The sequence below is a fragment of the Mustela lutreola genome, chromosome 1, assembly GCF_030435805.1.
Source record: "Mustela lutreola isolate mMusLut2 chromosome 1, mMusLut2.pri, whole genome shotgun sequence".
In the NCBI taxonomy this organism is placed as follows: Eukaryota; Metazoa; Chordata; class Mammalia; order Carnivora; family Mustelidae; genus Mustela; species Mustela lutreola.
In genome coordinates, this window is record NC_081290.1 from 222682576 (window position 1) to 222697474 (window position 14899).

General features: G+C 39.0%; 1 protein-coding gene across 2 annotated transcripts in view; it reads right to left on the reverse strand.

Annotated features, from left to right (window-relative positions):
- PCF11 (PCF11 cleavage and polyadenylation factor subunit) overlaps window positions 1-9606 on the reverse strand; it is a 23002-nt gene extending 13396 nt beyond the window's left edge. The window contains exons 1-6 of one of the 2 annotated variants that reach the window (XM_059187693.1): window positions 9092-9606; window positions 5274-5399; window positions 3200-3388; window positions 2676-2870; window positions 664-1781; window positions 91-271 (exon numbers count right to left, since the gene is read on the reverse strand). In XM_059187693.1, coding sequence (XP_059043676.1) covers window positions 91-271; window positions 664-1781; window positions 2676-2870; window positions 3200-3388; window positions 5274-5399; window positions 9092-9283 — 2001 coding nt within the window. In that variant the 5' untranslated portion in view covers window positions 9284-9606. The remainder of the gene's footprint in view (window positions 1-90; window positions 272-663; window positions 1782-2675; window positions 2871-3199; window positions 3389-5273; window positions 5400-9091) is intronic. The other variant, XM_059187703.1, reaches the window with a different exon arrangement.
- Between the last annotated feature and the right edge of the window lie 5293 nt (window positions 9607-14899).

Here is a 14899-nt window from a genome sequence, read left to right on the forward strand (position 1 = left end):
AAGGAAATCAAATATTTTAAATATAAAAAGTACTTAAAAAAAAAACTTAAACAAAAGAGAATAATGACTACATGTGATCATAGTAACTACCTTTTGAAGTAATTCTCTTTTGCTTGCAAGAGTTAACTCTTTAGGAATCTGAAGATTGGCATCTACACTTAATCGATGCTGCTGCTTTGGGGCCCGAGGTGACAAAATTCCTTTAGTGCTTGACCAGCTCTCCCTATGCCTTAGATGAGGAGATTTACTATGTTCATCACCCTGTTGTAAGCTGGAACCATAAAAGCAGTATGTTACAGTTCATAAAAAATTTTTAAATTTCTCAAAACCATATTCCAAAAGATCTGGTTAAAATAAATATATTTAACTATAAAAGTTAAATGATTAAGAGCACAAAATCTGAAGTCAGGAAAATCACACATGAATTCTAATTTTTCCATGTCCTAGATGTGCAGCTTTAGGTAGACTATAGTTAACCTTTTTAAACTTGTTTCCTTATCTGTAAAACAGGAATAATAATGGTATTTCATCCAGAGAGTTTCTATTTATTAATAAATAGAAAAAATAAGTACTAACTATAGCATCCAATAAGTATCACCCAATTTTTAAATTAACACATTTCAAAATGTACATTTTCCTTGATTAAAAATATTAAAATCCTACCTTTTATTTTCTTCCCAACCAGATTTCCATCTTTTGGTAGACTTGGAACTTTGCCAATTTTCTACATTCTCCTTTGGTTCAGTGCCCGACTTTGTAGAATGTTGATTTGCACCTTCTTGTGGTCGTTCCTCTTCAGTCTTTTTTATTCTCCTTGGATCTCGAAGATCTTGTTTATTACTTCTCTTGGCATTTCGCTCTTCCCTAGAAGGTAGCGTAAACTCTTCCATATGTGACTGCTTAATTCCTGATTGCCGAATCTTACCAGCTTTGGGTGTCGAAGTTGGAGACATACTCCTCTGCCTTCGTTTGGGTGACCGCCTATCTCTTCTCTTCGGAGAATGTATAATTGGTGACCGAGACTTGGGTGATCTCGATCTTGATCGCTTTCTAGTACTTGATCTCCCTGGTTTTGTCCCTTGTTTTTCTGATTCTTCTGTTGTTGTATCCTGCTTTTGTACAATGCCATTGATGATTTTATTTCTACTTCCAACCAGTCTGTGTTCAGATGATTTCATGTGCTCATCTTTATCCTTTTTTTCTGTAGTTTTTCTCTTCTCTTTTACATCATCATCTTTGCTATCAGTCTTATCCTGAAGATGTTTTTTTAACCTCGGATCTCTCTTGCTCATATCAGACACCCTTGCACTTTCAGATTCTTGATTTTTCAAGTCTTTTGTGTGGGATAATTTGTTTTTCAAAGGTGATGGTGATTTAGATTTAGATTTAGATTTAGAATCTAATTGGTCAAGTTCTTTCTTGGTTATTTTTTCACCTGATTTACTTTTCTCTTGCTTGGATGAATTTAGTTTTTCAGAGGGTACAGTTTTGCTTGTCTTAATATCAGACTGGCTCAATGTGTTCATTAGGAATTCTTTCCTGTGACTCTGATCCTTTCCATGCGAAGAATGTTGACTCATCCTATTAAGACGGGGATCCCGATTAGTTCCTTTCAAATCCTGAATTTGTAAGGATGGACCTGGACGGCTTTTCTCAGGTTGCACAGGAACCTGATGGGGAGGTTTAACTGCCATAGGGGTAATTTGTGGAACATGTAATTTGGATGGTGCTGATCCAGGACCTAAGTTGGATGTCTCCTGCTGAACACTAAGAGATACTGCCTGAAATACAAAATAAATGTTCATGTTAAAAACATGAAGATTTTTTGTCAGGAAATCAAAACCTAAAGAATGTAATGTTTATTCAATAAATCCATTCAATAATACATTTATGCTATATACTTCTTATGTTCAAGTAGCGATTAAAATGAAAAGAAGAGAAAGTCCATGTACTTTTGGAGCTTCTTTCTTACTAGTCCTTTACTTTGGGGTTTTTATAATATTTTCCTAATTATTCAGGATTCTGAGCCAGACTTCTACTAAGAAACTGCTAAATAAATCACTGTATCCCAAGTGCACAAGTGTCAAAGAGTCATTCCAGCTAAATTTTAGGTCATAAAATTTATTTCCTCCTAATGTCAATGATAATGAACTTAGAAAATTTTGCCTTCCTCTACTTCCTCTCAAATTCAAGTGTTAAGTAAAAGTGACTTAGTAAAAGGTCATTCTTGCAGGGGAATATGTAATCTTCCTGCCCTCCTTACTTTTGTGACGACTTTTCTTTTGTAGGCTTCTAAGAACCAGATTTCTACTCATGAAACCTAAGCTCAAAAAACATTAAAGACTATGTAAAAACATTCACAATAACCCACCTACCATCTTGGGACAGGTATTAAATTCACCTATGTTAATAAAACTAAGGTGCTATCTTAAAAGATAGCAACTAATAGAAAAAATATTTGGAATAAAATAGTGTAGTTTACATTCAAGTGACTTTTACAGTAAGGAATTACAAATTTGGTCTAACATACCATAATCTGCAAAATTAAAGTGGGAAAAAGAACACACTACTAATAAAAATAATTTGTTTATACAATTCAAACACAAAATACTAATTACTTCTCTTTACCAGAAGACAGGTTTAAAATATTTAAAATGCCAATATCTTCTACTTACCAGTTGTGCCTTAGCTTGCTCTAGCTCAAGCTCCAGCTTTTTCTGCTGAAGTTCTAACAACTGTTTTTGTTTTGCCAGTAACTGCTGCCTTATTAGTTGTTCTTGGGTAAGATTCTTTTGTATATCAGGAACAATTGGAGGAGTGGAGATGCTAGGGGAACTGACCACTGTGCCAGGTGTTGAAGGCTCTTCAGGCTATAAGAAAAAACAGTGGGTTAAAAAAATATGTATTTCACAGCTAAAAAAGCAGCTAAGGGGGAAAAAAAATTATCAGCTTATCTCTTAAATACTATCCATAATCATAAATGGCCAATCATGTTTAAAAGCAAACAGAAAATTTTTCAAAAACTTAAAAACCAAAGTAAGCATATTATGTGATACCTAAATAAGGACAATGTATTTTTAAATACACTGTGAACCTGAGTGGAAAAACATTTTAACTATACTGACTCAGCACAGGGCAGTCTTGAGATTTCTTTCTAGCAAGCAATTTTTGATAAATCAAAATTCATATGAGAACTTACCGATTTATTTAAAAATTTAGGATTCACATGGATGCTAGATGTATTCACATTGGGGGGCAGAGGTTTAATGGGCCAAGCAGGATCTAACGAATTGACTCTGACATCCAGGGCATAAAGTTTCTTCAAAGGGAATATTTCATCCCATGTGGAACGTAATTTAAATAAACTTTTTCTAGTATTTTCATCCACCTAGAACAACAGAACAATTCTATGGCTTGTTAAGTTACTATAGAATGTTTTAAATATTAAGTATTAAAGCTACATAAATCTCTGTTCTACTCGATATAGCAAACATTCTACTCATTCACAAATATACATAACAATAACTTACTAAAGGTGTATTTGGTTTGTAAACATCAAGAAATTCCTCCCTCAAAAAAAAAATTGGAAAAATTAGTCGCTATCCCCTGGCCTGTATAAAGCAAACTAAGCAATAATTTATGATTTTAATAGTACAAAATGTTTCCAAATTTTAGGGACTGACACAGCATTCCTTAAGTTACTCTTACTCTGAAAAAAGTGTAAAACAACTAGAAAATAGGCTTAAACTTTATTAAAACAAAACTCACTCACTAACCAATTTCCTGCAATACAATTTGGTTGGCATCTATGACCAAGTTATTTGTGGTATGGAAGTCACCTTAAAAATTGAAATCCACGAAAATCCTACCCACTGATGAGTTTCAGTTTTATATAATTTATCTGCTCATGCTTGTGATGGGAATAACAACAATGATATTCAAAAACTAGCTATCATAGAAACCTAGTACTTGGAAAAACTGAGTTAGAATTTTAACTTTAGGTTAAAGCCTTGACCATATTCAAGTCTTTAGAGAATTCTATTTACTATAAAGTCATTTTCATCAAATGCAGTATCAAGGCCCTATTAAATCCAATAAACAGTATTCTACCAAAAACCCAACTAAATTTGAACATAATGAAAATGAAACCAAGAGGCTAGTTTAGTTCCCCAGAAGTTGGGGTCTCCTTAGACTACAGCTTCAGGTAAGCAGTCCTTAGCCAAGGTCTATAATACACTATTAACAAGCTTCTTAATAAAATTAGAAATACAGCTTTCCAAATTTCTTCTGCATATACTAACAGTATTTTTTCTAGGAACTTAAAAAAAAAAAAAATTACTCCAAGTAGCGGCTACACATTTTCTGTTCTTACAAACAAGTAAAATCTCATAATAGTTCTTTCAAAATAATCCCAGTTCCCCAAGTCTGACAACTAAGAGTTCTCCAAACACAACAGATGCAGCTAATAAAAGAACTATCAATTTTTTGTTAGGAAACATATTTAAAACTAAATTGCTTATAAATGTCCTTTTGCTCAGTGTTAAAGATCAAGCCTTCCAGGAAGAGAATTGATTACTCCAGCAAATCCCTTGCCTTCCTCAACAAAATACTCTATTAACAAAACTATCAGATACAATGTTATGGAAGGAATCTGCCTAGTTTCTCTAGGTATAGAAACTAACAAGCCTTTCTTCTAAACACTAAGTGGGAGTTAAAAGTATTTCCAAAATAACCTGAAGCAATTAACTAGCCCACCATTCACACATACCTAGAACATTCACATAAAACATACTTGAACAAAGAAACAAGAGAAAACATTTCTAGGAAGAAAAAAAAAAATCACAGAAGTTTCAGGCACCAATCAAAGGTTGAGACACACTGGAAAATTATGCTTTTCTTTTTCTGATAGGAATAGTCAACATCCTAACACCAGAAACCTAAACAATGACATGTGAAGTACTCTTGACAGCTTCAGATCTTTTTGCCCACGTTCTAGTGATGGAACAGATCTTCAATCAAATGAACAAACACAATTAAAAACAAAACAAAACAAATTCTAAAAGCAAACCCATCTATTCTTGAATGGACAATGTAAAACTCCTAGAATCTGCTTTAAAAATCTACATAAAACACTAACTTTAGAATGGTACTTGATAAAGATCCAAAAGAATTAAACATTTCACCACCCAAGAAAACCCAACACAAAGACAGTATTTATTTCATCAGGAACACATTTTCTAAAAAAATTCAAATGTTTCTAAATGCATATATACCTTTTCAAACACACAAATAAATGTTGCAACTAGATTTTTAGTAAAGGCAGTGAGATACTCTCTTCCAACGTTTTTCACGATAGAATCCATAAGGTACATAACAGGAAGCTTCTCTGAGGAAGGAGCCTGAAGTGATAAAAAGAAACTGAGAAGTTTAGTATAATGAATTGTCACCACACCATAGAATTACTTTTAAAAGTGAGGTTTCAAACCTACAATACAGAATTCCATTTTCATTGACCCTAAATACTTTTGAGTTAACCTTTATGAAACTTAAATGTTCAACCAAGTTCTCATCTCTTACAATGATCTTTAGTTGAGCATATAAGCTCAGAACTACAAGAAAAACTGTAACCTTTAATACATTTAACATTCAATGGAATGTCAGGTTCATATGGTAAAACAAAAACAAAACAAAACCTGTGTTTTAAGTGACCACAGGGTAACAGGGGTATTTTCTGTAACCAAGTGTTAAATTTTTGTGACATTAACTTATTATAGTGTGCATAGACTCAATGAAGTTTCCAGACTTCTGGCAGAAACCCTAATTTCCATAGGCATATTTTATATGTTAAAGTCTATCATACTTTTGTTACCTGTAAAATCATTAGGATTACTTCTCTATAATCCAATGAACAAAGAAATTAAGTACACTTCACATATGAAGTTAATGGCAAAAAACACTCTTGCACATGAACATGCAGGAAAGTGCAAGTTGTTACTGATACAAGAAAAACTGGATGGAGCAGCTGCCGAGTCATGTAAATCAGGTCGAACTTGACTCTGGAAACCAGGTTTTGTCCTGAAGATTTTCTTCACAGCATGGACTCTCCGTCGAAATATTTTTCCTCTGACATGCACAAACCAGAGTTTCTAAATTTGTGCAAAGCCAGTGTGGTGATGCTGATACAGGTAGCCCTTTCCAAAGCAAAGAAATGTTGCCCCAGTTCAACTGCAATGCCTACCCAGCACTGGCTTTTAGAATGTACAGCAAGTTTCCAGAAAGCATCAGCAGGTTCACAGACTTGAGGAGCATTAAGACACACCATATAAACTAAGTGTTAACTCCAGCTCCATAGGAGCACCCATGATTTAAAAACAAAAACAAAAAAGTCATCCCCATTTATCCATCCCATGTGTATTGGAATCTTAACCCTGAACAAAACTTACCCATAGCTACCTGTAGCTAGGGTAGGCTCACAGTTCTGCAGTACACAATGCCATTATTTCACAAAACCAATTGCCCATACAAGTGTGTGGAAGTGCTCTTGCTTCTGATAACACCTTTACAAAGTTGGCCAAGGAAACCCTCGAATAGCTCTGTATGAAAAATTTCTTACGGTCCTTTCTAATTAAAGGGTTCACAAGGCCACTGCATGTGGGTAAACTAGTAAATACCAACATGTCAAATGCTTTATTGCTGTGTCTTTTTCTTACCATGTTATGTTTTACACCATTTTAGTCATTGTTGTACTTACGAAGACAGGCTCTCTTTAAAACCAAAATCTGTTCAGTAGGCTAATTTTTTATTGTACAAGTGAATCCTGTATGTAATATTTTTTCACTACTACTGCCTCATGGGAAGAGTTAAATTAGGTGTGAATCCTTAAGTTTAGTAAGGCTGAGACGCTAAGAGAATAATGACACAAACATTCGCCTCCAGAAAAACACAAAACCAAGCCAGTTTGCTACCAAATGACAGAAAATCCCTCCCCTCACCCTCAATCCCAACCCTGATTTCTTCCCCGGTGACTTTTACATCTTTTCCTCAACCTGGCTTTCCAAAAATAACCAGGAAACGTGTGCCCCCCCCCAAAAAAAAAAATCAGCTTTTATCAGCAAATAGTCCATCTATTTTCACCACTCTGTGTAGCCATACACAAATACAAATTTTAATGTGGTCACTATAGTCAGCATTTAGTTTTCACTTCTCGAAGGTCTTCAGGATCCATTAAAAACCAGCAAGGAAACTGTGGAGTGACAACTTAAACTGCTAAATATTAGGCTCTGTGGATATTAGTAATCCCGAAAATACTAGGTAATTAGATTTTTTTAATCAATGTTATTTTTTTTTAAAGTGCAGCTTCTTTTTAAAAAGGCATTCAATGTCAAGTTAAGCCTTCAACAAGGCAGAAACTAAGTTTTCACGTCCAACATGTTTGTGGTATCAATAAAAAGGATGTTGAGTATGAGGAATGCTTCCTTTTTAAGTCTCATACTTTAAAAAAAAAGAACAATAGCTGTTTCAGACATTCACAGGAAAAGGTGAATGAAGACTTGTATTTTAGCTGTCAGACTGAGCATGACAAACTTGTTGGGCCCTTAAAAACAAAACAAATAACCTTTACTTTTTGTCCTCTTTAAATTAAGGAATGAAAGGACCACCTGAAACCGTGTATCTTGTGAACAGATTTACCCAAAAGAGTGGATGGAACCTAAAGAATGAACCCAAGTCACTTAAAGACTTTTGTTTAAAACACACAACCACGTAGATAAAAATAAGTTCTTGGAAACAGATTCTACACCTTACAAAGGTAAATAAAAAAGACAAGTACATATTTTATATGTTTTATTCACAAATTTTATAATACCAGTCACACATTTCAAAACCATTTATTAGAGTCAGACCACTCAGTTGTACACTAGACAGAAACCGCCTCTAAACAATATATTGGTGGTTGTTGTTAAAGTGGCCTTTTAAAAGGGGTTCACTCTGCTAAAAGGAGGCTCATCCTGTTAATTTCAATCACTAACAACTAGAAAAAACTAAACCGTAAGTACAAGCTTGAAAAATAACTTAGAACGTAATACTGGGAAGCTATTAAAACTCATTATGGTAACTAAGTTTAACAGTAACTTAAATGACATATCGCTCCCACATGAATCCACAGAAGAGGAGGACTACAGGGAAATAAAGGGTGGCAGAGGACCACTTCTGTCAAGGGGTGAAGAAAAGCACGTCTTCACTATCAGGGAAGGGAGGAAAAGAGAAAAGGAAGAGGAGGAGGGACTGAACTTTTCAAAAAAAACTACAAGTTACGTGTTACCCACTGGGCCAGTTCTCCACCTACAGGTTGGATAAGATCTCCTCCCCCCACCCAAACCCCACCCTCACCCCCAATTTCCCGTATTTTGGGGCAAATTAGACCCTCCGATAGGAGAATACAATTTACATCTAGCCGCCCCCACCCCAAAACGGGGCTGACGGGTGTGAGCAGCTGCCTGGCTGGCAGGGAATGGATTCTCCTCTCTTCCCTTTCGCATCATGTGCTTTTCAGGCGCCATGTTGGGCTCCTAACAGGCGGCTGCTCCACTCGGGGCCAATTCCCTATTCCCACCCACCAACAGCTCGCTCCCAGGTCCCCCTTCACCTCCTTCCAACCCACAGAGCACAATTACCCAAAAGGGTACGGGGGGGGGGCAGGGGGGAGCACTGGGAATAGGAGACCCACCACCCCACCTTCCCGGGGGTTTAAAATGGTTTTAACTCTTACTTCCCCACACCACAAACTGCCTTTTAAGTCTCCCCCTCCCCAAAGGGCTCTATTCAAAGCGTGAGTGTCGGGATATACAATGCGGTGGCCTAAATAGGGAGTTGGTAAGCGGAAGTGGGACTCCACCCTTTATCCTCCCCACTCCCTCCCCCACGAGAGAGGCCCACGCTCGAAGCCTGGGCCAAAGACCGAGCCTGAGTTGGAGGTGGAGGGTTGGAGAGGAGGAACACTGTCCCCCTTTGGATGGAAGCGAGACCTGGGATGAGGCTGACACTAAAATCAGGGAGTATTAGAAGAATAGGAGGCTGCGGGGTGTATAAAAACCTTGGCGGTTTGGGCCTCGATGAGAGAGACGATCTCCTTGGCGAAGGGCAGGTTCTCCTCGGCTAGAATGGTCAGCATATTGATGTGCGGTTTGCTATTGAAGGTCAGGTCTTCGAGTGATGATTGATAATCCCGACAGGCGTCCTCCCGGGCCCCCGCAGTACCGGCCTCGGCCGGCGTCTGCTCTGACATTGCGCCGCGGCCCCCCTCCGAGGTCCGCCGCAGCTGAAGCTGAAGCCGCTCTCGACACCCCGCCTCCCTTCCGACTCCTCTTCCTCTCCCCGGGTCTCTCGCGGCTCCGGCTTCACCACATGCTGACCGCGGAGGGGGGTTGGGGGACGACACAGGGGGAACCTCGGGTATGAAACGCCGCCGTCTCAAGGGTGATCTCCGTCCACTTCCAGCCGCCACAGACGCTTCTTTCTCCACAGACACAAAATGGCGGCGGTAGTGGCGGCTCCAGCTCCGAAAATGTCTGTGTTCCCAACCGCTGCGTCGTGCGAAATGAGCAAGGGGAGGGGAAATGTGCGGTAAAAGGGCGGGGCCGTTGGAAACGCCAGGCGTGATTGGCTCATCCAACAACGTCACAAGCCCCGCCTTCTGGCCTTCCGCAGGACGTCCTGGTACCGCCTTCTTCTACAGGCCCTACCCGGGCTTTCGCAACACCTCCTGTTCAGAGGTGCGGTAAAAAAGACGGCCCCTCTCATTGGCCGATTCATAAGAGACTGTTCGGTCATTTGTTACCATAACAACCCATTCAGGGAAGCCAATAGGCTTGGGGGAGGCTGTTCCCGTGGCCCAACCCAACCAGTTTAAGGGAAAGGCTCAGCCGTTCCCTGTCTTCGTCCCTCCCTCCGCAATCCTCTAGCCACTGAGCAGTTCCGTCAATCGTCCTACCTCCCTCCTGCCCGGCATCCGCGGCCAAGCAGTGGGGGCCGAGGGGAACCAAGGTTTTCAGCCCGCCTCACCCCACCTCGCTGCTAGTGATTCAGGTGCTTCTCATTGCTAGAGCCAGGGAGGGTCCAGCTGCGGGGCAGATTGTCCCTCCCGGAACTGAGCCCGGAATGAGATGCTGAATTACTCCCGATCTGAGAAAGAGTCGCTGGAAATGGACTCCAGCACAGTGCTTCCCACAAACAAAAACATCTAGGCCGGCTTTCTTGAGTCGAATCCCTAGGAAAATGCTTTTATTTAAGAGGTTGTGTGCAAAAGGCTTTTCCCTAGGGATTTGGCGATCTGGGGGAGCCTGCCCAGATTTGTAGGAAGGGTTTCTCAGAATGGCCACATCCAGCCTCGAGCCTGATAGCTTCTCCCTCTCGGGCTTCACTTTCGAAACAGCCTAAGAATACGCTATTTGGGGCACGCAGGAAAAAAATATACACATTTTTCTTGCAAGTGTCTTATTAGACCTTTAAAATCCTGTTTGGAGGCTGGTAATGATGGTCTCGAAACAAAGCATTCAAATAGTTGTGCCGTGGAGCTTCATCATAGCACGACAAACTGAGAGGGTGTGTTTTGTTTTGTTTTGTTTTTTGTTTTGAGGTAGTCTAAAAAAAAAAAGGTATTAATTACATAAAATTTGCTTCACGATTGTCCTCCTTTGCCTACTAGGCTCTGCAGAGATACTTTGTTCCCCCGTAGATACCGCTCTTAATGAATTCCTTTATTTGTCGCATATAAAGAAACATTTTCATGTCTCATTTTTGTTTGGCTTTGAGTTTTTTAAAGCAACTTTATTGAGGTATAATATACTGTAAACTACACATACTTAAAATGCACAAGACTGTTTGACATGATAATGAGCTTGCATGTGATACCTCATATGAAAGAGAAGTAAAAACCTGGGGAAGAGAGTGGTCTTTTCTCGTTTGAAGCTAAGAAATATTGTTGAATAGGTTTTATGGATTTCAGTAATTTCATACCACAGTTAGTGGTGATATTTGTTTATTTAATAGACTCTAGCCCTCCTCCCCCACCCCCTGTGGAGCCAGGGACCTGAACTCACCACCCTGGTTTTAATACCTGAGATGAGATCAAGACCCAACCACCCAACTGAGCGCTTGTGGCTATTTAGATGTCATAGACACAGTTAAAATAAAGGAACTTTCAAAGTTCCTGTTTTCTGGAGGGAAATGTGGAGGTAAAGTAATCCTCCAATAGTTTTCCTTATACTTTTAAAGGCGAATATAGTTACTAAACTTTGAGTTATAAAAGCTGTCTATCTTTAGGGCACCTGGGTGGCTCAGTGGGTTAAAGCCTCTGCCTTGGGCTCAGGTCATGGTCCCAGGGCCCTGGGATCAAGCCCGGCATTGGTCTTTCTGCTCAGCAGGGAGTCTGCTTCGTCCTCTCTGGCTACCTCTTCTGCCTGCTTGCGATCTCTCTGTGTCAAATAAAATAATAAAATCGTTTAAAAAAAAAAAAAAAGCTGTCTATCTTTTGTTATTTGTTGAAAACCTGTTAACAGCCAAGTGCGCTTTAAAAAAATGTTTTCGGGGTGCATGGGTTGCTCAGCTGGTTAAGCACCAAACTCTTGACTTTGGCTCAGGTCATGAGCTCAAGGTCCCTATATACATCCTTTCTTCATGCTCTGTGCTCGGTAGGGACTCAGCTTGAGAATTTTCCCGCTCTCTCTCTGACTTTCCCTCCTGTTTGTGTGGGCTCATGCTCTCTCTCTGTCTCAAATAAATAAAATATTTTTTTAAAAAATTAAAGATGTATTTACTCATTTGAGAGAGAGAGAGCATGCACACAAGTGGGGTAAGGGGCAGAGAGAGAGAATAACAAAACAGACTCCAGCTAAGCCAGGAGCCCAACATGGGTCTGGATCTGACAACCCATGAGATCAGGACCTGAGCTGAAACCAGGAGTCAGAGGTTTAAACAACTGAGTCACCCAGGTGCCCCAGTAAATAAATCTTTAAAAAATTAAAGGGTCACCTGGGTGTCTCAGTCATTTAAGGGTCTGCCTTCTGCTCAGGTTATGATCCCAGGATCCTAGAATCGAGCCTGGCTCTCTGCTGAGTGGGGAGCCTACTTCTCCATCGTCTTCTGCTTGCCATTCACCCTGCTTGTGCTCTCTCTATCAAATAATTAAATAAAATATTTTTAAAATAATAAAAAATTAAGGTTTTCAAAGCTTTTATTGGCTTCTATTGTATCCCTCACATAGTGCACTGAATCAACAATATATGCTTGGCTAAATCAAATTGGTGTATCCTCAAAAGGCAAGAAAAACTCAAGTGCTATAGCAATCTTTTTCAAATCATGTGCTAAACTACAACAAGAATCTTTTTTGTTTGCTTATTTCATTTTTAAGTAAGCTCATTGCCCAACATGGGGCTCAAACAGACAACTGAAGATCAAGAGTTGCATGCTCTACCCACTGAGCCAGCCAGGTGCCCCAAGAATTTTTTTTTTGTACCCTTAGGACAGACCGCAGATTAGATAATTAGTATTTTTAAATATGCAAATAAGTGAATACAAACTTCCCCCATAACAGTTTCAGTGCCAATTCTTTCATCAGAATATGCAACTAATGCATACACTCTTTGCATCAACCTTAAGCCCCAGTTATCTGCCCTCTCTATGCTAGGTGCCATGGTGAACATGGTATGCCCTTTGCCAGGCCTTAATGAAGTTTATAGTCCAATTTTATGATCTCATGGAATAATATGAAAAAGGACTGCATCTAACAAGGAAATAGTGGGTATACCAGATCTCTTTTCAAAAATCAAACCCACTAATTATTGTGTTTCCACAAAATATGAACCCTTTCCATTTTTTTGAGGAAAATAACTATACTTGTCAGTTGGCTCACAGAATGTTTACAAGAGGATTTAATTCCTCCCAAAACAACCTCTGTTCTAGGCAATCAAGTAACCTTCTGATGTAAATAATTAATTAGCACTGCCATCAGGTGGAATTTCCCCTTTAATATGTGAATCCATATGTGTAAATAATACGCAGGAATAATATCTACACACACACACACACACAGTTGACCTGTGAGCAACCTTGGGGGTTGGGGCACTGACCACCCACATGGAGGAAAATCTACGGATAACTTTAACTCCCCATATATTTAACTACTAATAGCCCACTATTGACCAGAAGCCTTACCCATTACATAAACAGTCAATTAACACATACTTTTGTTTGTTAGATGTTAGTTTGTTAGATGTAGTCATACTGTAGTCTTACAATAAACTAAGCTCGAGGGAAAAAAAATGTTAAGAAAATCATAAAAAAGAGAAAATACACTTATAATACTGTAAAAAATCCACCTGTAAGTGGACCCACGCAGTTCAAACCTGTGTTGTTCAAGTGCCAACTGTACATGTGTGTGTATATATGTCTCTGTGTGTGTGTGTGTATATATATATATATATATATATATATATATATATATATAAAATATTTATACGTTGGGGTGCCTTGGTGGCTCAGTGGGTTAAGCCTCTGCCTTCGGCTCAGGTCATGATCCCAGAGTCCTGGGATTGAGCCCCACATCCAGCTCTCTGCTCAGCGGGGGGGGCCTGCTTCCCCTCCCCCACCAGCTGCCTGCTTCTCTGCTTACTTATGATCTCTCTCTCTGTCAAAAAAATGAATAAAATCTTTTAAAAAATAAAATAAAATTTTTATACATTATACATAATATACCTTCTTATTAAAAACATTAACGAGCATTTTACCTATTTAAACATTCTTTAAAAAAAAAAAAAGATTTTTGGGGTGCCTGAATGGCTCAGTCAATTAATCATCGGCCTTCAGCTCAGGTCATGATCCCAGGGGCTTGGGATGGAGTCCTGTGTGGGTCTTCTTACTCAGTGGGGAGTCTACTTCTCCTTCTCCCTCTGCCGTTCCCCCTGTGTGTGCTCTCTCTTGCTCACTCTCTCTCAAATAAATAAATAAAATCATTAAAAATAAAGAAATAAAATCCTTATTTTAAAAATAAAATTTAAAAGTCCTATTTATAAAAAATAAGGATTTATATTTATTTATTTGAGACAGTGATAGAGCACAAGTAGGGTCTGGGGCAGAGGGAGAGGGAGAAGCAGACTACCAGCTGAGCAGGGAGTCTGACATGAGGCTCACCCTAGGACTCCAAGATCACAACCTGAGCCAAGGGCAGATTCTTAACTGAGCGAGCCACCCAGGCACCTACCTATTTAAACGTTCTTTATTGTTTACACATTTTATGATTACAAAAGTCATTCATACTTATTCCAAAAAATTCAAATACAAGTATGTAAGTAAAATATGGAAGTTCTCCCTCTCTTTCCTTGGCAACAACATAACTACCGTTCACAGTCTAATGTGCATTGTTCCATGCTTTTTTCAATGAACACACAAACAAGATGTGTATAACTCTTTATTTTTGATCTTTACTAAAATAGGATGCTTATATGTAGTTTGCTACTTGCTTTTTTAAGCAGGGTATCATGGACATTCTTTCATGAGCAGTCCTAAAACTATGAAGTTTGAAACATCTGTTTTTCAGGTTTATGACTTAGGAAGATAACTATCACAAGAGTGAAGTCATTCTGGTGTTAGCTCTAAAGGAGACTCTAAAATTGGCATGTAGGGGCTCCTGGATGGTTTAGCCGGTTAAGCAGCCGCCTTCAGCTCAGGGCCTAATCCTAGGTCCTGGGATCTAGCCCCAAGTCAGGCTCCCTGCTCAGCGGAGAGCCTGCTTCTCCCTCTTCCTCTGCCTGCCTCTCTGCTACTTGTTTTCTCTCTCTCTCTCTCTTTCTCTCTCTTTGTCAAATAAATAAAATAAAATATTTTTAAAAAGTAAAACTGGTATGTA